At 52.5% G+C, this 18,632-nt stretch overlaps 5 protein-coding genes across 7 annotated transcripts; 3 read left to right on the forward strand and 2 right to left on the reverse strand.

The window, feature by feature from the left end:
- Positions 1 to 308: 308 nt before the first annotated feature.
- Positions 309 to 1,836, reverse strand: MIS12 (MIS12 kinetochore complex component). The gene has a single exon (XM_072353423.1). The coding sequence runs from the start codon at positions 1,672 to 1,674 to the stop codon at positions 1,042 to 1,044; it is 633 nt and encodes a 210-aa protein (XP_072209524.1). The 5' UTR covers positions 1,675 to 1,836; the 3' UTR covers positions 309 to 1,041.
- Positions 1,837 to 2,119: 283 nt separating this feature from the next.
- DERL2 (derlin 2) lies at positions 2,120 to 5,738 on the forward strand. Its single transcript, XM_072353422.1, has 7 exons — positions 2,120 to 2,260; positions 2,558 to 2,623; positions 2,996 to 3,069; positions 3,538 to 3,631; positions 4,118 to 4,313; positions 4,661 to 4,751; positions 5,237 to 5,738. Exons 1-7 carry the CDS (start codon positions 2,168 to 2,170, stop codon positions 5,340 to 5,342), a joined length of 720 nt encoding a protein of 239 aa, XP_072209523.1. The 5' UTR covers positions 2,120 to 2,167; the 3' UTR covers positions 5,343 to 5,738.
- A 430-nt stretch (positions 5,739 to 6,168) lies between these two features.
- DHX33 (DEAH-box helicase 33) lies at positions 6,169 to 13,573 on the forward strand. 2 transcript variants are annotated; one of them, XM_072353421.1, is made up of 12 exons: positions 6,169 to 6,388; positions 6,756 to 6,916; positions 7,265 to 7,492; positions 8,145 to 8,315; positions 8,773 to 8,958; positions 9,195 to 9,306; positions 9,546 to 9,705; positions 10,166 to 10,254; positions 10,383 to 10,510; positions 11,065 to 11,268; positions 11,928 to 12,014; positions 12,738 to 13,573. In XM_072353421.1, the coding sequence occupies exons 1-12, from the start codon at positions 6,250 to 6,252 to the stop codon at positions 13,044 to 13,046; spliced, it is 1,974 nt and encodes a 657-aa protein (XP_072209522.1). In that variant the 5' UTR covers positions 6,169 to 6,249; the 3' UTR covers positions 13,047 to 13,573. The 2 variants fall into 2 exon arrangements, with proteins under 2 accessions (XP_072209522.1, XP_072209521.1); XM_072353420.1 differs by having other exon boundaries at positions 12,711 to 13,560.
- Positions 13,574 to 13,769: 196 nt separating this feature from the next.
- Positions 13,770 to 16,121, forward strand: C1QBP (complement C1q binding protein). The gene is made up of 6 exons (XM_072353607.1): positions 13,770 to 14,043; positions 14,142 to 14,292; positions 14,375 to 14,468; positions 14,747 to 14,842; positions 15,093 to 15,215; positions 15,704 to 16,121. Exons 1-6 carry the CDS (start codon positions 13,821 to 13,823, stop codon positions 15,851 to 15,853), a joined length of 837 nt encoding a protein of 278 aa, XP_072209708.1. The 5' UTR covers positions 13,770 to 13,820; the 3' UTR covers positions 15,854 to 16,121.
- A 561-nt stretch (positions 16,122 to 16,682) lies between these two features.
- Positions 16,683 to 18,588, reverse strand: RPAIN (RPA interacting protein). 2 transcript variants are annotated; one of them, XM_072353610.1, is made up of 7 exons: positions 18,470 to 18,588; positions 18,162 to 18,332; positions 17,855 to 17,918; positions 17,603 to 17,717; positions 17,375 to 17,438; positions 17,128 to 17,262; positions 16,683 to 16,912 (listed from the first exon to the last, which is right to left on the reverse strand). In XM_072353610.1, the coding sequence occupies exons 1-7, from the start codon at positions 18,545 to 18,547 to the stop codon at positions 16,883 to 16,885; spliced, it is 657 nt and encodes a 218-aa protein (XP_072209711.1). In that variant the 5' UTR covers positions 18,548 to 18,588; the 3' UTR covers positions 16,683 to 16,882. The 2 variants fall into 2 exon arrangements, with proteins under 2 accessions (XP_072209711.1, XP_072209709.1); XM_072353608.1 differs by having other exon boundaries at positions 17,855 to 17,933.
- Between the last annotated feature and the right edge of the window lie 44 nt (positions 18,589 to 18,632).

An 18,632-nucleotide genomic window follows, 5' to 3' on the forward strand; every position in this document is an offset into this window, starting at 1 on the left:
GCTGGCCCCATTTATTTCAATGCTCCTGGGCAGGCACAGAGCATCTCCAGTGCCCTGCCATCCCTGTGCCCAGAGCTGTGCCCCTCTTTGCTCTGGCAGCTTCAATCTCTCTGGGTTTCAGAGATTCTGTTTCTCAGCCCTGGAGCCCAACAGTGTTTTCCTGTGTGAGGATGTGAGGAGCAGCACTGAGCGCTGCAGGGCTCTGCCCACACATCAGCTCACACCTGAGGCACCGCTTTGCTAAGCTGCTCCCGTGCCCCACCTTCACCAAGTCTGGAAGAATGAATTGCTAAACGTGCTTTATGCTCTTAATGCACCTTTTATTGCAGCAATGGTTAACGCTTTTCAAGCACCCGTGCTCATTAAGTACCAATTAGTAATTGCTACTAAAAGAAAACAGGCCTGTACAGGAGAGTTATAACCTGCTGAGAGGGGCACAGACTGCTTTGAATGAAGTACAGAGAGAAGCAGCTTAATTAAGTGACTTCCAATGACTTGAGCACACCAGTCAGCCTCGCAGCATTCAGACAGCAAAACCCGATGAGCGTTAATAAAACGAGCTTCACTGTTCAGGAAGAAAAACAAGACACAGGACCACAAAATAAAATCAACACCAAGTGAAGCAGGAGAAAGTGAGCGAGTTGCTGATTTCCTCCTGCGGCTTCTGTGTCAGCTGGCTGAGCTGCACAGCACAAACCCTGCAGAAACACCACCTCCATGTCCAGATAACCTGATAGAAATGCTTTGTTTGTCCTACAGTTGTTCCAAGTTAACGTTAAGGCCAGGATGGCGTCAGGTTATCCAACCAAGAATCCATTCCCAAGCATTGCTGCGCTTCCCAGACAACCAAGGCTTCTCCTGCAAGATCGGTGCCAGCTGACACAGCTCCACACAGCCCAGCAGTGCTCAGTGTGGATGTCAGTGGATGCTGGCAGGACCAGGTGAGGATGAACCAGAGGAGATGCTTCTGGAAAGACAAACCCCCTTCATTTGAAGCGAGCCACCCCAACGGTCGCTTGTTGCCTTCTGGAGGGGTTTCCATTACAGCAACTGTTCGTGTTTCTTGATTTTTTCGCTCTTCTCTTCAACATCCCTCAGCACATCCTGCAGCTTCTTACACTTCTGTGTCAGGAACACCAAGCTCTCTTTGAAGTTGCCGGTGCCGCGCTCCCTGCAGACGCTCTCCAGCCCATCAAACCATTGCACAACCTTCTCGAGCTCGGCCTGCACGACCTTCTGCTCCTCCAGCTCCGCACGCAGCGCCTGCCCAGCGGCCGCCTCGGCCCTGCACTGCTGCTGCAGCTGGGAGATCTCGTCCTGCAGCGCACGGAACTCCTCCTGGCTGTAGGGGTACTGCTGGTGGGGCCTGTCCTCGGGGAGCAGCACGTTGTCGGGGATGCTGAGCACCAGCTGCAGGAGCACCTCCTCCATCTTCTCGAAGAGCTGGTCGAAACGGGCCTTCATGAAGTGCAGGAACTTCTCGGTGCTCTGACGGATCTCCAAGCGGCTGATCCGCACATCCGGCAGCGCCTCGAGCTTCTTCAGGATGACGCTCTCCACCACCACCATCATCTCGAAGAGGTAATCCTGGAACGCCAGGTAGATGCGCAGCATGCACGTCTGCGGGGTGAACCCGAAGAACTGCGTCTCGTAGGCCATGGGGCGGACCGACATGGCGGCGGAGGGAGGATGGTCGGGGCCTGGAGGTACGTGGGGAGCCGGTGGGGTCTGATTCAGCCCCTCGCGCTCGTACCGCAGGTCTGGGACGGGAACGGGCCAGGAACGGGGCGGGAACGGGACAGGAACGGGCCGCTCCGCTCCGCCCCGACGCCGCCCGGCCGGCCGCCTTCCTTCCGCCCCCCTCAGACGCCCCGATCTCCACAGGCCGAGCTTCCCGCTCAGGTTCGAACTCCCTCAGAGTGACAGCCAATCAACGACCGCAAGGTTGCCGCGTGAATGAAGGCATTGGCCAATCACCGAACGCTCCAGCTCATGGGGGCGGGGAATGTGTGAAGAAGGAGCTGGGCCGTTCTGTCCGCTCGGCCAATGAGGATGCAGCGTGGCTGCGCGAGCCGTTAGCGGCTCAGCTGCCGATTGGCGGAGGGTTAGGGGCGTGCGCGCATGCGCGGAGCAGAGGCGGAAGCGGAAGTAGCGCAGGGGCGCTAAGATGGCGTACCAGACCTTCCGGCAGGAGTACCTGCAAGTGCCGCCGGTGACGCGGGCGTACACCACAGCGTGCGTCCTCACCACCGCCGCCGTGGTGAGATGGGCAGCGGGGCCGGCGGCTGCGGGGGGTCCCTAAATGAGGGGGGCCGGTCGGGATAAGGGTCCCTTATGACCCCGAGAGGGCGGGCAGCGCCTCAGGGCCCTGTGGGGAGCTGGAAGGAGCCAACCCCCACGAACGGGAGCGAGTGGCCGGGCCGTGGCCGAGGCCTTGCCCTAAAGCTGTGTGCGCTGACTGCGGCTCGGCTCCATACAGCACAATGCTGATGGGTTGTTTGTGTGCGTATTGATTTATTTGTGTTTGTATTGATTCGTTTGTTCTGTTCCTTTGCAGCAATTGGAGCTCATCACGCCCTTCCAGCTGTATTTCAACCCCGAGTTGATATTTAAACACTTCCAAGTAAGTGGTTCCTGATGTGCGGGAAGCTTTAGAGGGATCTGGTGGCTGTGTCAGTGCTCACCTTCCTCAGGTGCAGTGCTGGGAGTGACTGTAATCGCAGCTGTGTGTTAAAGATGCAGGTAGGAGCTCAGTGCCGCTCAGTGCCGCTCAGTGCCGCTCAGTGCCGCTCAGTGCCGCTCAGTGCCGCTCAGTGCAGCTCAGTGCCGCTCAGTGCAGCTCAGTGCCGCTCAGTGCAGCTCAGTGCCGCTCAGTGCCTCTGACCGCTGCTCTGAAATCTGCTGAAAAGGAGGTTTCACTTACGTTGTTGTTTTCTATTTAGAACGCAGCACTCAATTGTCACACCTAAATGCCTTGTGTTTGTGTCGTTTCCAGGTATGGCGGTTAATCACCAACTACTTATTCTTCGGACCAGTTGGCTTTAATTTTTTATTTAACATGATCTTTTTGTATCCTTCACGCTTTTGGAGCAGAACTCCATAACTGCTCTGTGTGCAAACAGATAAGGCTCAATTCTGCTCCGTGATGAAGTTACCAAGAGTTCATTGATGCTAAGTGAGCTGATGCTCTGGGCCTCAGCAGGATCTCTGTAGCGTATCAAGCACTCTGCTGTTTATTTCTGTAACGTCATGAATGTGTTGTGCAAGTCTGATCCTTCACGGGGGGTCCAGCTGCTTGGGCCTGAAATCCAGGAGAAAATTCCTAGACATATTTCTATACTATATATATGTATTCTCTATACTATACAATGTATTCTGTGTTCTATGGCCACTCTGCTGAGGCATGCAGGATGAGGCGGTTAATGAACTGAACTGATGCACGAGCTTCAATGCACGGTTCATGTAAATGCAGCCTTTTCCCATCGGATCTTTCTCTAAACTCATTTGTTGTCAAATTTCCCTGACCTGTGGCTTCAGATATCGTTACTGCCGGATGCTTGAAGAAGGTTCTTTTCGAGGTCGGACGGCAGATTTTGTATTTATGTTCCTTTTTGGAGGACTCTTAATGACTGTATCCTTTGGTTTGATTCCAAAACACTGCGGTGAAGCGAATGATAAATGAATGAGAACTCAGACTATGCTGTTCGTGTCACTTAGTTATTAGATGACAACATGTTTCTTGTAGCATGAGAAGCAGTAGTATTTTAAGTAGTTGACTTTGTGACTGTCACTTCTATTAGATGTTGGGCTGATCTTTCTTTTTGCTGCTTGACAGTTATGGAAGTAGATGAGGGGACTGCTCAGGTGGATAAGCATGCCTAGGTTATCTAATAAGTGCTTTTGCTTCAGTGGTTTCATGCTGGGTTTTAAGTGTTTATTCACACCCTGGGTATGCTGCATCCTGCCCACAGGTGTTGGATTTGATCATAAACGTGGTTACTTGAACCCGGGAAAGAAGAATGGTATGGAAAGCATGGGATTATAGATGAAGCTGTCCAATTCTTATTGCTTGACCTCAAACTATTATTTGGTGACTTTCTTTAACTACCCGTTGGAGATCTTTGGCCTGTTTGTGAACTTGGTTTTCTTGGGTCAGGCGTTCACAATAATGCTTGTGTACGTATGGAGCCGCAGGAATCCCTACGTCCGCATGAACTTCTTTGGGCTTCTCATCTTCCAAGCTCCATTTCTACCTTGGGTACTGATGGGCTTTTCACTGCTTCTGGGGAACTCCATCATTGTGGATCTCCTAGGTAAGGAGCTTTAAGAATCATAAAGCTAATGGAACAAGAAACACGGGGGGAGAAACCAAACCCTTCAGGTTGATTGCCTTTTGTGGCTTACTGTTAGTTGGTCTCATGTAGTGATGGTATATTTGTACCTGACTTTCCAGACACTGCAGCATATTTTGTGCTGTAACACCGTTTTTGTGCTGTGTCAGTGTGTTTCACTGGGTTTTGTATTTCTAAACTTCATTATATTTTCTGTGAAGAAAAGTATGTTTGTTTGGGTATTTCCTCCTGAAAATTCTTGTTAAGTGTCTGTGTTGTAAAGAGGTGTGTATAGGGAAGTAACCATTTGCTATTTGTTCATGTACCAGGCATTGCAGTCGGGCATATATATTTTTTCTTAGAGGACGTCTTTCCCAATCAGCCTGGTGGTGGAAGGCTTCTGAGGACGCCATCTGTCCTGTAAGTATTGCTTTCTGGTTTGGAACAGATAATCAGTGCTCGTGTGGGAAATGCTGGATAACTCAACCTAAGCGACTTCTAGTAAGCAAAGGGATTCGAGTCAGAGCTGCACCGTGTCTGTACTTCTGTATCTGACGTGTGTGTTGCCAAACAAGGTGAGGATCGTGTCACATGTGTGAGTGGGAGCTTCCTTATTTAGGGGAAGGGCTGAGGGGTTCCTGTCGTCCTTGATTTAATCCTTAGTAGCCTTTACCAACTTCTGCCTGTTGGTGGCACCAAAAGTGCACGTGAGGAATAAGAATCCAGCAGTGTATAAACAGGGTAATAATTAAGTAAAATACAGCTATTCATTTTTTGTCTGAAAAACATCCTAATTTCACAACGTTGTTTATATTGCTGAGTACTGCTCCGACTCACTTTGATGTATGTGTGTGGAACTGGAGTGGTCTGGATTTTATTATTAAACTTGTCTTTCTGCTTTCCAGGAAAGCAATATTTGATACACCAGAAGATGATCCCAATTACAATCCCTTACCAGAAGAACGGCCGGGAGGGTTTGCATGGGGAGAAGGTCAGCGTCTTGGAGGCTAAATCGGATGGCTGTGCCAAAACCCAGCAACGGCTGGGAGAGATGAACCTGGAGTTCTGTCCTGGGGAATCCCTCATTCTCCATCGCAGAAAGAACGTTCTTCATCAGCTCCATGGTTTTGAATACAAGCACTTTATGAAATGGCAAGTCTAATCCAAGACACTTTCAGGCTACCGGTGTCTTCCTTAGGGAATTGATTGTGCTGTGGGAATGCAGATGTTAATCCAGTGGAGCCAAAAACCCTAAAACTGGAAACCATTTACATAACTTCGATGAACAAGACCACGAGTACTTGTTTGAAGTGATTTCTAAAGCGTTTTTTTTTTTTTCCAAGTTATTTGATACAGGAAACAACACGGGGAACTTTACAGGGGACAAAAAAAAAACAAACCTTTTTTTATCTCCTTTTTTTATTCTTGGATCAAACAGCTTCAAGATGGGTAAGAGCCCAAGTCCCTGTTTCAATGTTTTTTAGTCTGAGATGGTGGCGTCTCCGGTCTTGTTTGAAGTGTCAGAAATGCATCATGGAACATAGCTCTGTGTGTGTGGAACGTGGCTCTGTGTGATACACTGACATGCTGGGACTGCACTTGGATGGCTTTTATCCCCCCAGAGACTGGCGGTGTGCTGTGATAACCAGCTGTGACTCTGGTTACGTGGGTTCACACGGAAAGAGAGTCTGGAGTTGGAGCTGCTCAAAGCTCTCGTATAATGAGTTGAATAAAATGTTTTCTGGGTCCTTTTCTGGTTAATATTTGTATTTGGGGGCGGAGATGGGAACAGCGGCTCCTCTCAGCCATCGCTCCGCCCTCAGCTCTTCCCGCCGCTCCCATCGCGCCGCGCGTGGGCGGGCAGCGCAAGATGGCGGCCGGCCAGCCCCGTTGGAGCGGCTGACGGTGCGGTGCCGCCATGCTGCCCGGTTCGCCCGCCGCTCCCCGCCGGCTCCCACAGCCGCCCGCCGCCTCGCAGCGCCGCGAGCTGCCCATCTTCCAGGCGCGGGGAGCGCTGCTCAGCCAGCTGCGGGGCCTGGAATGCGCCGTGCTGATCGGTGAGCGGCCGGGGAGGGAGGAGGGGGGCGGCGCTGAGGTGAGTGCCGTGAGGTGAGGTGAGCTGCCGGCCCTGAGGGAACTGCCGTAAGAAACGAGCTGGGAGCTTTTGTTTGAAGGTGCTCTCGATGGGAAAACAGAGTTTGCTATATTCTCTGTCCGGTTCTGAGCTCCTCAGTTGAAAAAAAAAAGACGAGGGTCTCTTAGAGAGAATCCAGCGCACGGCTATAAAGATGATCGGGGCCTGCAGTGTCTCCCATACAAGGAGCGACCGAGGGGCCCGGCTTCAGCAGCGAGTTGGACTTCATGGTCCCCAGAGCTCCCTCCCAACCCCCGCGATTCTCATCCTGTTCCCTTGATGTTCTTCAGGAGAAACAGGCTCAGGAAAGACCACTCAGATCCCTCAGTATCTCTACGAAGCAGGAATTGGCCGCCAGGGCATCATTGCTGTGACACAGCCTCGCAGGGTGGCAGCTATATCCTTAGCGACCAGAGTGTCGGATGAGAAGAGGACAGAGCTGGGGAAACTGGTACGTGCCTTCCCAGGGTCTTTAGGGAGCTGTTTTAGTACCGCAGTGTGGTTAATTGAATGGATAGGGTAAAAAATTGAGTCGTAAGGGTGGTAGTCCTCAGTAATATGGTTGAACGGGGAAAATGGCTTTTTGCTTTTGTTTGTGGCTCAGGGGAACCCGTGTTTGACTGCACTTCTTTACCTGGTGATTATCCGTGTTCCATTACTTGGAAAAATCTAATGGGCTACAAAGGGAGCTCCCTTTGGGTGTCACATCGGCCTGGCTGCTGGTGGCGTTATGTAGTTCTCCTTTGTGCTCCGACAGCTGTGAGGAAAAGTAAATCTTCTGTCACGATCTCTTCCTTAGGTTGGCTACACGGTGCGCTTCGATGACCTTACGTCTGAGGAAACCAGGATCAAGTTCTTGACGGATGGCATGCTGCTTCGTGAAGCCATTGGGGATCCCATACTGCGGAAATACAGCGTTGTCATCCTGGATGAAGCCCATGAGAGGACAATCCATACTGATGTGCTGTTTGGAGTGGTGAAAGCTGCCCAAAAGAAACGAAAGGAATTGGGCAAACTGCCCCTAAAGGTACGTTCAGCTGGGATGGCAGGGATGGGGCTTGGACTCTGTGCCTTGTGAGCAACACCTGGAATTTACAGTGTGTAAATTAGCCTTGAGTATTTTCCTTTCCTGAAAAATCCCTTAAAATCCGGATAGTTCAGGGTGGCCAAATTACAGTGTGTTGCTGAGAGTGCTTTGGAGACAGCAGCTTTCTCTCTGTTAGTGCAGCTGTATGAGATGCTTGTACTGGGGGAGGGCATTGCACGTATGTGTCAGGTCATGATTTGGAGCATGCAAGTATAGAATGAGAAGCATGAATGCACCTTGGTTTTGATGGGAAAGGCATGTTTCCTATTTGCTGGTATGATCCTAGCACAGTCTGTTCAACAGGCTGTTGTGCAGCCTCGCTTTGTGGACGCTCAGCTCTGTTTATTAAATGTCAGAAAAGAATTTTCTTGTGCCTTCTCACTCATTTTCTCATACCAGCGCATCACACTTGTTAAAGCCATCAGCTTTGGTATTACACAAGCAGAGATCATTCTGTCCCAAACTCAGTGTGCTTTTTGCTGTTCTCAGTCTGCATTGCAGCCTTGGGAAGCTGGCTATTGGTTAGTCCTGGCCATAAGCCTCCCGCTGGGTGTGAACTGCTGTGCTGACCCATTTTATGCTCACACTGTAGGTGATCGTCATGTCAGCTACGATGGACGTCGATCAGTTCTCCCAGTACTTCAATGGAGCTCCTGTTCTCTATTTAGAAGGGAGGCAACATCCCATTCAGGTCTTCTACACCAAACAGCCTCAGAGCGATTACCTCCAAGCAGCACTGGTGTCAGTCTTCCAGATCCACCAGGTATGGTTATCTCAAGTCTGCACCTCTCTGGTGCCACAGATTGTCAGCTGGGGGGGCTTGGGTTACTGTGGCAAAGGCTTTGCTATGCAAAGTTCTCTGGTGTTAATTCATACTGAAATGTTTCTCTCACCTGAGTTTTCTGTGCTTACTGACATATCCGGGTGCTTGCTGGCTTTCTCCCTTTCTTGTTTTGGACAGATATGTGAATGTGGGTGATTTCTCCATCCTTGTTATGACCCAACACTGTAAAATGCTGTTTGCCCTTCACCATTGGTGAATCCATTGGAATCTTAAGGCTGTTCCACACCTTGCACTGGATGTGTCTTTTCTGTCCTACATGCTTTGCTGACTTGCTAACAGGACAACATATTGGAAGACTTGCTGATATCAGAAGCTCAGCTCTCGCTCCCTGTCCAATCTATCCTAACTTCTGCTGTGCTTTTTCCTCTGGCTCCAGGAAGCTCCCTCTTCTCAGGACATCCTCGTGTTTCTAACCGGTCAGGAAGAGATTGAAGCAATGACCAAAACGTGTCGAGACATTGCCAAGCATCTCCCTGATGGCTGCCCGCAGATGACAGTGATGCCTCTTTATGCTTCTCTGCCCTACTCTCAACAACTCCGAGTCTTTCAGGCTGCCCCCAAGGTGAGAGAACGTGATGGACCATCAGAGTAAGTTTGTCTGTTTGATTGTGTGAGTGTTTGGGAAAAAAACCATCGAATTTTGGGACTTAAAATCTGGTAATAGCAAACACAGTACATGATTGTAGCACGCTGTAATAGTATGATGGCTTGACCCATGCTGGCTGAAAGCAGTGGTGTTTGTCTACTGCAGCTAATCTGAGATGGATTCTGACTGCTTCAGTTTGCTCTTCCTCTTAGGGCTGCCGCAAAGTGATCCTCTCCACCAACATCGCAGAAACCTCCATCACCATTTCGGGTATAAAGTATGTTGTGGACACAGGCATGGTCAAAGCAAAGAAGTACAACCCTGGTGAGGAACGTTAAGGAACAATAGGAATGCTGTTGTAAAAGTTTGGGTTTTTTGAAGCAATGTGTCCCATTGGCAGCTGATTTAAAACACCCCCCACGCTGTCTAAATCAACATCCCAGGTTTCAGATACGCACAGTAGTTGGACAGGAAACTCCTGGGGTTTTTTGTTAACAAGTTGATGTTTTTCAAGGTCCTGCATTATGCCGTCATTGACAGAAATGGTGCTTTTCTGTACTTAGAAATCGGTCTGGAAGTGTTGGCAGTCCAGCGAGTGTCAAAGGCCCAGGCTTGGCAACGGACAGGGAGAGCAGGGCGAGAGGACAGCGGGGTCTGCTACCGGCTCTACACTGAGGATGAGTTTGAGAAGTTTGACAAAATGACGATACCGGAGATACAGAGGTGAGAACACGTGGTGGTGAAAATATTATGGCAAAGAACTGAGAGGTCTGGCCAGGGAGTTTCTCCTTTCAGTCAGAACTAGCAGCCTATTATTGCCTCCCCCACTTTTGTGCTAAGATAATGTGGGGTGTGTCACTCCTACAGCCTCCACCAGGAGTCATGTCCATGTTGTCCATTGGGGCAGTTGGCAAAATACTTGAGAGTCCAGCACTGGGGTGGGTACTTGGCCTTACATGAGGCTCCAGGATCCAGAAATCTGGATGTAGGGTCTGACAGTTCATGTTTTACCAGCTGCAATTGGACTCAGCAGCAGCAGGAATAGTCTCTTTCAAGTCAGAGCACAGATCTGAGGACTCTGTTCTCTTTCTTCAGAGTTTTGGGTGTTTGTGGGTTTTTTTTTTGTTGCTGTTATCTGCCTATAAGATGAAGTCATCTCAGCTGGTTTTTTCTGCCTGTGCAGGTGTAACTTGGCCAGTGTGCTGCTTCAGCTCTTGGCCCTGAGGATTCCCAACATACTCACCTTTGACTTCATGTCCAAACCATCTCCTGGTAAGCGCTAACTTGAGCAGTCCTGGGGAAAACAAAATGGCAAAATGAGCCCGTATGGAATTGCTTACAAATAATGTCTTCAGGGCAGCCCGAGGAGTGTCACAGCCCAAACCTTCTTGTTTTGACAGATGCTATTCAAGCAGCCATTGAGCAGCTGGACCTGCTGGGGGCTGTGGAGCAAAAGGAAGATCAGCTTGTCCTGACTCCCCTGGGAAGGAAGATGGCAGCCTTCCCGCTGGAACCAAAGTTCTCTAAAGTAAGAACTGCAGACCAATTAGCCGGCTTTTACTTCAGCTGCTTTTCCCAGCACCTTTAACATTTTTCTTTCAAGCTCCTAAAGCAAGGTCTAGAATTTGGGGTGACTGCAGCTGTACCGCTATATTTGCAGCACATTAATGAAGCGCAGCTTTCTTTACAGCAGCTGTGCTGGTTCGCCCATCATTTGTTTGTTTAAAGATGTTTAAAAGTTGCTTTATTTCCTCTGGAACATCTGAAGCTGAAACAAGGCTGATTCTCCTGCCATTTCTGGGACCGTCTGTAGCACGGTTTGACAGTTTTGTGTTTGATACAGGAATGGATTTTGGGCACCATGTTTGTGTTGTATCTGTAGTGAATGGTCTCAAGGCAGAGCATGGCAGCTCCTCTTCAAGGTGCTCAGTGGTTCTATAGCAGAACTTACAGTTGTCCCTAAGCCCAGATGTGTATGAAATTGCCTTAAACAGCGCCTGGTAAAGTTCCTGTTGGTGAACATGGAGCCCTTCCCACCTGGGCTGTATTTGGTCAACCAGAAATCAATTTGCTTCTTTCCAGACCATCCTCCTGTCCCCAAAGTTCCATTGCACGGAAGAGATTCTGACCATCGTATCGCTGCTCTCAGTGGACAGTGTCCTTTACAACCCCCCTGCCCGGCGGGACGAAGTGCAATCAGTCAGGAAGAAGTTCATCTCCAGTGAGGGGGATCACCTCACCCTGCTCAACGTGTACAGAGCCTTCAAAAATGTCAGTGGCAACAAGGTAGGATGCTCTGAGGATTCCAGGAGTCCTTCTGGCCTACAGCAGGGGCGGCTGCATCCTTTGCAGTCGGTGCAACCTGCATCCTACCAAAGCACCCGTGAGAATGGAGATCTTGCTCATGCTTTATAGAGAGGTAACAGAGAAAGCTGCTCCAGTGCCAGAGGCTTCCCCAGAAGGTGCTGGCAGACCCAGTTACCCAGTTGTGTGAGGCCAGCTCTGTAATCAGAGCCACATCTCTTCCTTGCCTGGTTGCAGCAGTGAGAGGATGCTGGGACTTGCTGCTAAATACCTGGACGTGTCCCATTTAGGAGCATGTTTAAAACCAGACTATTTATTTATGCTTCTCTATGGATTCCTTCAGTTGATCTGTAGAATAACGTATCCTATTCTCTGCAACATTTGTTCCTCTCACGTAATTTGCTTTTGCCACCTGTGGGATATCAAGGGCTGTTTTGCAGCTGGCAGTGACCTTGCAGAGCAGCTCTGAGTGGGAGGAGAACAACAGGCAGTTTGTTGGCACTGTGGGAGGGGGAGCAGTGGGGAGCAATCAGGGGGAGCAGCCTCTCTTTGGAGGACGCTCCTTTGCATGGCATCCAAAGCCAGCTGTGCTCCCTGGGTGAAGGAGCAGCCCCTTCCAACTGCTGCTGTCTGTGCTGCAGGAATGGTGCAAGGAGAACTTTGTCAACGGCAGGAACATGATGCTCGTGTCAGACGTGAGAGCTCAGCTCAGGGACATTTGTGTAAAGGTAACTCGTTGTCGTACCGTGTTTCTCGATTCCTTCTGTTTCGCCCCGAATTTATTTCCTTTGCAAGAAACCAAGGAGCAAGAAAATGTGTTTTCCAGGCCAGCTGGGTTTAGGATGTAATCTTGCCTGCTCTCAGGAGCCCATTGCAGGGGGCTGTTCCCCCACTGGTGTGCACACACACTTGTTCTTCAGCATGAGAACACTGTGGGAATAGCTGCCCACTTTCAGACAAGCGCAGTTTTATACAATAAGAACAAATAACAAATGGCAGTGAGTGTTTTCTTGCATTGCAATGATGTAGATGGCAGTTCCCTGCAGCACACCCGCTGCTGTGGCCTCCAGCTCATCCCGGCCCCTGAGGAGGGAGGGTGGGCTTTTGGGCTGGGTTGGATGGGCTCAGTGCCATTGGAGGTTTAGGAGTGTGCAGACCTTGCCAGGTTTCCCTGCAAAGCACAGATCCAGCCCAGATGGAGCAGCAGGCACAGCCCGTCTCTGCCTTCACACGAGCAGAAGGGATTCTTAGAGCCTGCAGCTGCAGCTGGGTTAGTGCTTCAGCTCAGTAGGACCCGGCTCCCTGTCCTATGGATTGAGGCCATAAAGGGAGAGCTGGGAAGTGATTTGTGCTTCCTGGCTCAGCTGGGGTGGCAGTGTTAGATGTGTTGGGCTGCCTGTGTCCGTGCTGCACACTGAGACCAGCTGCCCTGTGTCTGTGTGTCGCTGCAGTTATCCCTGCCCATGGAGTCCTCCCGCTCTGACACCGCCAACATCCGCCGCTGTCTGGCTCACAGCCTGTTCATGAATGCTGCCGAGCTGCAGCCGGACGGCACCTACAGCACCGTCAGCTCCCACCAGCCCGTGGCCATCCACCCCTCCTCCGTGCTCTTCCACTGCAAACCTTCCTGCGTGGTTTACAACGGGCTGCTGCACACCAACAAGTGCTACATGCGGGACCTGTGCGTGGTGGATGCAGACTGGCTGTACGATGCAGCGCCCGACTATTTCCGCAGGAAACTCCGAGCAGCCAAGAACTGAGCTGGGCTGAGAGGTGCATTGCAGGACTGAGAGGTGCTCTGCAGGGCTGTGATGTGCATTGCAGGGCTGTGATGTGCATTGCAGGGCTGTGATGTGCATTGCAGGGCTGTGATGTGCACTGCAGGGCTGTGAGGTGCATTGCAGGGCTGTGAGGCACTGCAGGCTGCTGTGATCAGCGTGCAGGGACAGCGGGGTTTTGCATTGCCAGGCAGGTGCAAAACTGGGAGGAAAATGGCTTCTCTGTGAGGCGGCCATCACGGCGCTGTGTGGCTTTGAATGATCGTTGTATTAAGAGCTGCTGTGTAAGAAGGGACCTGGTTTGTGCTGGGGGTGTGAGGGGTGGCAGAACGGGGAGCTGCTGTTGGAGCCACTGTTGGACATTCACTGAGCTGCTGCGGGCTGTCTGTGAGGAAACGAGCCCTGCAGCAAACCCGCTGTTTGTTGCTGGTTCTGTGTGTTCCGGGCAGGTTTAATGGTGGAAAATAAAACCCACACACAATAAATTTCTACATACACGGAGAAAACGCGAAGTGCTGGTTTCCTTTTAGCAGCACGGAGGCTGCACCGCCCCGCAGCTCCTCAGCTGCCCGCTGCTCACACATCCCGTCCATCAGCCCCCACAGGGGACGCACCGCCCGCCGCCTTTGGAACCTTCTGGTCGCTCCCCCCAAGGTCACGCGGTTGGGTCTCGCTCCCGCTCCGCAGCGCAGGGGGCGGAGCGCCGGAAGCGTCCCGAGCACGTCCGGGTCGGCCGCCTGCTGTCCCGGTCCCGCCATGCTGCTCGCACGAGCCCTTCGTGCCGCCGCCGCGCTGCGCCCCGCGCTGCCCCCGCCCCGCCCGCTCCGCTCCGTCCCGCCCCGCGTCCTCCCGCAGCCGCCCCCGTCGCGCTCCTTGTGGCAGCGGAGCGATGCGAGCGGGTGGCGGGCGGCGCTGCTCCGACCGCGGCGGGGATCGGCGGGCGGCGCGTCCTGCGGCTGCGGCGGGCTGCACACCGAGGGTGAGGCGGGGCGGGGAGCGGCCGAACCGCACGGCGAACGGGGGGGCGGAGGGGAGGCGGTGGCGGTGGCGGTGCTGAGCGGTTCTCTCCCGCCGCAGGGGACAAAGCGTTCGCGCAGTTCCTGACGGATGAGATCAAGGAGGAGCGGAAGATCCAGAAGCACAAAGCGCTGCCCAAAGTGTCGGGCGGTTGGGAGCTGGAGGTGCACGGCACGGAGGCGCGGCTGGTGCGCAAAGTCGCCGGGGAAAAGTGAGCGCCGATAGTTCGGAACGTGAGCGGGGCGGGCGGGGCTTCCCGGCTCTGACGGCGTTTAACTGTGTCCTCTGTGCAGGATCACGGTTACCTTCAACATCAACAACAGCATCCCGCCCGCCGTGGATGATGATGAAGCGGCGGAGGAGCAGAAACCAGACGAGCAGGAGGAGGTGAGCGGGAGGGGGCGGAGGGACCCCGAAGGGCCGCCTTGTTCTTTTCTCGGTTGGTTTGGGGCAGTGGGAACACACAGAGGGCAGCGGGGCAGCTCGGCCTGGGGGGAGACCCCCATGTACATCCCCAACCCCAGGGGAGACCCCCATGTACCAGCCCCAGCCCCAGGGGAGACCCCAATGTACATCCCCACCCCCATCTGGGCACTGCGGGCACCTGGTGGCTGTGCTGGCTCCTGCCCAGCCCTCAGCACTGATGGGCTGTTTCTTTCCTTCAGCCCAATATCACATCGACCCCGAACTTCGTTGTGGAAGTCATTAAGGACGACACGAAGCAGACCCTCGTGCTTGACTGCCATTACCCCGAGGATGAGGTGAGCGATGCGCTGTGGGCTTCCCGAGCCTGCACAAAACGCAGCCTCCTTTTTCTTTTCTCCTCACACCGCGGCTTTATCTCTGTAAGGAAACTGACGGGATCTGTTTCTTTCTGCTCATGTCCCGACCTTCTGACCAGCTCAATGAGTGGCGTTAAGGGAGGGGTTGTTTTCCCACGTGCAGGATGGAGCTGCTGGTGGCAGCCTGTAATTACAGCTCATACGTCTCGTGTCTCATCTCCTATTTCAGGTTGGCCACGAAGGAGAGGAAGAAAGTGACATCTTCACAATTAGGGAGGTCAGCTTTCAGCCCACTGGAGAATCAGACTGGAAGGACACCAACTACACCCTCAATACGGATTCCCTCGACTGGGTGAGTGCTGCTGATTGATTTATGCTCCTATTCCAGAATGAAGCACTTCCTTACTGTTACTTATTGGAGGCGACATGGCAGGTATTGGCACCAAGTACCAGCTCTGTTCCTGTGAGGAGCAGGGGGGGAGCCCACAAGCCCAATTGTATTGCAGTATTAAGTAGGATTTGAAGCAAGAAAAAATGGTGCGCAGATAGTGAAAGATTGAATCCTAAACTCCACGTAATCCCTTTTCCAGACACCAACACTATGAACCCCCACCTGACCCCATGCATTACACAGAGGGGGGAGGCAGAGCTCTGGTGACAATGGGCTCCTATTGTCCCTTTATCAGCTCCAGGGCCCAGCCTGGTCTGATTGCATGGTGTCACAGGTTACTATAAAACTATGACGTGTGGGCAGTGGTGATGCCAGCTGCAGTCAGACTTCAGGAGCAAACCATCCCCAGCTGTGCTCTGCTAAGGCTGTTTTCTGTTCCTTGCTTGCAGGCCCTGTATGACCACTTAATGGATTTCCTGGCTGACCGAGGAGTGGATAACACGTTTGCTGATGAGTTAATTGAGCTCAGCACTGCGCTGGAGCACCAGGAGTACATTAAATTCCTTGAAGACCTTAAAAGCTTTGTCAAATGTCAGTAGGTGAGGAAAGCAGCGTTCAGTGCGGGCATTACACTGCAGTGCTCCAGCCAACAAGCAATACCACGATGGATCTTCACAACAGAGACAGAGAAACTGAATTGGGAAGCGAGCATCACGGGAGAGTGAGCAGCCTCACTTGTATTTATGCTACATTGCAGCCCAGCTCAAGTTCTCCAACAGGACGGCCTGGTCCTGCCTCACCCTGCTGCGTTTTGTACCGTTAGGAATGAAGGTGAAAAATAAAACCTGTTCAAAACTCCCTGAAAAACAGTGTTGTTTTTTTTCCTTCATGCTGATCAGTTGCCATAAGAAGGGATATCTGTGTGTGTGTGTCCTGACCTGAGAAGTTAATGCAGCTTGGCTGCAGAGCTGGTCAGTGTTAGGCCAGTTTTTCTCCAGGGCTATTCTAGCTCCTTCAGACACCTCCATTGCCTTCCTGGTGGCATCGCTGTGGGTGCTGAACATCAGAAGCATTGCAGAGCAGCAGCTGTGGGCTCCTACTCAACCTGCTGCCTCCAGGTGATGCCTCAAGGTCTGAGTCAGCCCCAGTGGCAGAGCAGAAGGTGCTCCTGCATTAAAGAGCTGCCTTAGTTCAGCTTGAAGGCATCCAAGGGCAGAACAACGAGAAGAGGCAGAATACTTTGTGACTATTTGGTACCTCCCTGTTCTATTCTTAATAGTCTTAATATTAATATTAATACTTAATAGTCCTGAGTGTAGTGGGCAAGATTGTAAGGAGGAACCTGCTTTAGAACAGAAGGATATATTAAAAACAGTAAAAGCTAAACACAAAGTCCAAAGCAGGCTGTGAAATCACCGACACGTTGTTGAAGATGATACGAAGGATGAAATGTTTATTATAAAAACACGGACTGTGCCATCAAAAGTGCAGGGTAAGGCAGCAGCTTTGCCTTGGAGTATTTCTGACACAGGACACATAAGGGTATGTACATTAGGAGACGGTAGCAGCTCTAGGTTGAGTTCTAGTCTCAAAGTCACCGGAAAAAAAAGCAGCAGCCGAAGCAACTTTTAGAGGAGAATCATCCAGAAGTCACAGACCTTAAAAAGGGAACCTAAGGTTGAACTGACAAGTTGTGGTAAAGCATAAAAGATAAATAACAGCACATGAAGTTCAGCTGTTTCACTCCTGGTGGACAAAATTAAACCACTTCCAAAAGGGGGTGTGGGAGAGACAGGAATGCAGAGCCCTGGGATGGGTGGACTTGTGGCCTCTGTCCATGTAACGGGTGGATTCAAGCAGGAATCTGACTCACCAGACAGGTCATGAGCAGACTGGCCTCCTCCTCCATCCCACTGGTAACTATGAACTCTGGATTGTGAAGGCACCTGTGGCTGTGCTCTGTTATAGTGTTTTCTAGAAGTGACCGAAGCTTCTCTTCTGTCATATCCTGGGTGGGGGAAAAGGGGGTTAAGAAGAAATCCTGCTCGTAAGATGTTGTCACATCTCCTGTGGAGAGGCAGCTTTCAGCCACAGGCCTCACTGTGTATCTCACAGCTCACCTGGGCAGGGACATCCAGCCCACACTGGCAGGAAACCGAGTGGCTCCTCACAGTCAGATGGTTCCTAGGAAAGACACAGTGAGCATCCTGACAACAAGAGACAACAAGAGCGCTGCTCTTCTACATGCTTGAGATCCCCCGTCTTTCTTTGCCTGCTGTTCTGCCCGTTTCCAAACCCAAACTGCTGCAGCGTGGAGGATCTCACTGCAGTGCTCAGAGCTTCCTTACTTTCTGCACACCGGGCAGATGATTTTGTTGCTGGCATCCAAGCCATCGAGGAGAGCATTGAGGCATTCCTCATCAAACCGCAGGCTTCGCTCGTATTCTTCTATAACCAATTGTTCTGGGGGGGGGGAAAACAAGAACAAAACCCAAACAGAACAGCAACAGGACACCTCAGACACCTGTTATTGAGTTCAGACAGTGCCAGCAGGTCGGTAACAGCAACCGCAGGGCTCGGGAAACGCACTGAGAAGTTACCTTGCATGATCAGCTCCTGCTGGATCTCATCCAGCACCGCCAGCTCGTCCGGGTCCTCGGGCATCTGAAAGGCACCGCGCTGCGGCTGGGACCGTGAGAGGTGCCACAGCTGGTTCTAATGCTCCGTACCGCAGAGAGGTGCTGCGGAAGGCACACGACCCACAGCCGGCAGCGGCACGGGTTGCACTGATAACAGCTACACGACGTCCCGCAGGGCGCCCCATCCCCATCCCCATCCCCATCCCCATCCCCTTCTACATCCCATCTCCATCCCCATCCCGGTCCCTCCGCACTCCCACACACCGACCTGTTGCATCGCTCCGTCCCCGCGCTCTCCCGTCCCGCCCCGCTCTGCCTTCATGCTCCTCCACTCTCGCTCCATCACCTCCGGTACCAGCAGCGCTCCGAGCCCCGGCCCGACCTGCCGGTATCGGGACAGCAGCCGCTCCCGGCTGCTCCTCAGCCGCTCCATGCAGCGCTGCGGGGAGCGGCGCCGCGTCATGGCCTGCGGCTCTCAGCTCGCGCCTCGGAGCGCGGAGTGAGCCCGGCGGGGGCAGCCTTGGCCGGGGAGGTGCAACGGGCCCATCCCGCTCACTACGGGCCCATCCCGCTCACCCGTCGGTACGTCTCCTTCCATGGCGGCGCGGCCGGGCCCTTGTACAGCGCGCGGCGTCTGCCCGGCGGCGCCTCCATCGCCCGCCGCCGGCACGTGACCGCGCCCCGGGGCGCGCCGGGAAACGTAGTCCCGGAGCGGAGCGGGGCCGGAAGGGCGGCGTGA

This window comes from Excalfactoria chinensis, chromosome 19 (assembly GCF_039878825.1).
Source record: "Excalfactoria chinensis isolate bCotChi1 chromosome 19, bCotChi1.hap2, whole genome shotgun sequence".
Lineage (NCBI taxonomy): Eukaryota > Metazoa > Chordata > Aves > Galliformes > Phasianidae > Excalfactoria > Excalfactoria chinensis.

Excerpts from the sequence above, each read along its gene's own strand:
- DHX33 (XM_072353420.1), top strand. The coding sequence starts at position 6,250 with ATGCTGCCCGGTTCGCCCGCCGCTCCCCGCCGGCTCCCACAGCCGCCC. Across the intron at positions 6,389-6,755 it reads GGAATGCGCCGTGCTGATCG|GAGAAACAGGCTCAGGAAAG; the intron begins GTGAGCGGCCGG and ends GATGTTCTTCAG. Across the intron at positions 12,015-12,710 it reads TCAGGGACATTTGTGTAAAG|CTGCCCTGTGTCTGTGTGTC; the intron begins GTAACTCGTTGT and ends CACTGAGACCAG.
- MIS12 (XM_072353423.1), bottom strand. The coding sequence starts at position 1,674 with ATGTCGGTCCGCCCCATGGCCTACGAGACGCAGTTCTTCGGGTTCACC.
- DERL2 (XM_072353422.1), top strand. The coding sequence starts at position 2,168 with ATGGCGTACCAGACCTTCCGGCAGGAGTACCTGCAAGTGCCGCCGGTG. Across the intron at positions 2,624-2,995 it reads TGATATTTAAACACTTCCAA|GTATGGCGGTTAATCACCAA; the intron begins GTAAGTGGTTCC and ends TGTCGTTTCCAG. Across the intron at positions 4,314-4,660 it reads CATCATTGTGGATCTCCTAG|GCATTGCAGTCGGGCATATA; the intron begins GTAAGGAGCTTT and ends TTCATGTACCAG.
- C1QBP (XM_072353607.1), top strand. The coding sequence starts at position 13,821 with ATGCTGCTCGCACGAGCCCTTCGTGCCGCCGCCGCGCTGCGCCCCGCG. Across the intron at positions 14,044-14,141 it reads CGGCGGGCTGCACACCGAGG|GGGACAAAGCGTTCGCGCAG; the intron begins GTGAGGCGGGGC and ends CTCCCGCCGCAG. Across the intron at positions 14,469-14,746 it reads AACCAGACGAGCAGGAGGAG|CCCAATATCACATCGACCCC; the intron begins GTGAGCGGGAGG and ends TCTTTCCTTCAG.
- RPAIN (XM_072353608.1), bottom strand. The coding sequence starts at position 18,547 with ATGGAGGCGCCGCCGGGCAGACGCCGCGCGCTGTACAAGGGCCCGGCC. Across the intron at positions 18,333-18,469 it reads GGAAGGAGACGTACCGACGG|CGCTGCATGGAGCGGCTGAG; the intron begins GTGAGCGGGATG and ends CGCTCCCCGCAG. Across the intron at positions 17,934-18,161 it reads GGGACGGAGCGATGCAACAG|CGCGGTGCCTTTCAGATGCC; the intron begins GTCGGTGTGTGG and ends TCCCAGCCGCAG.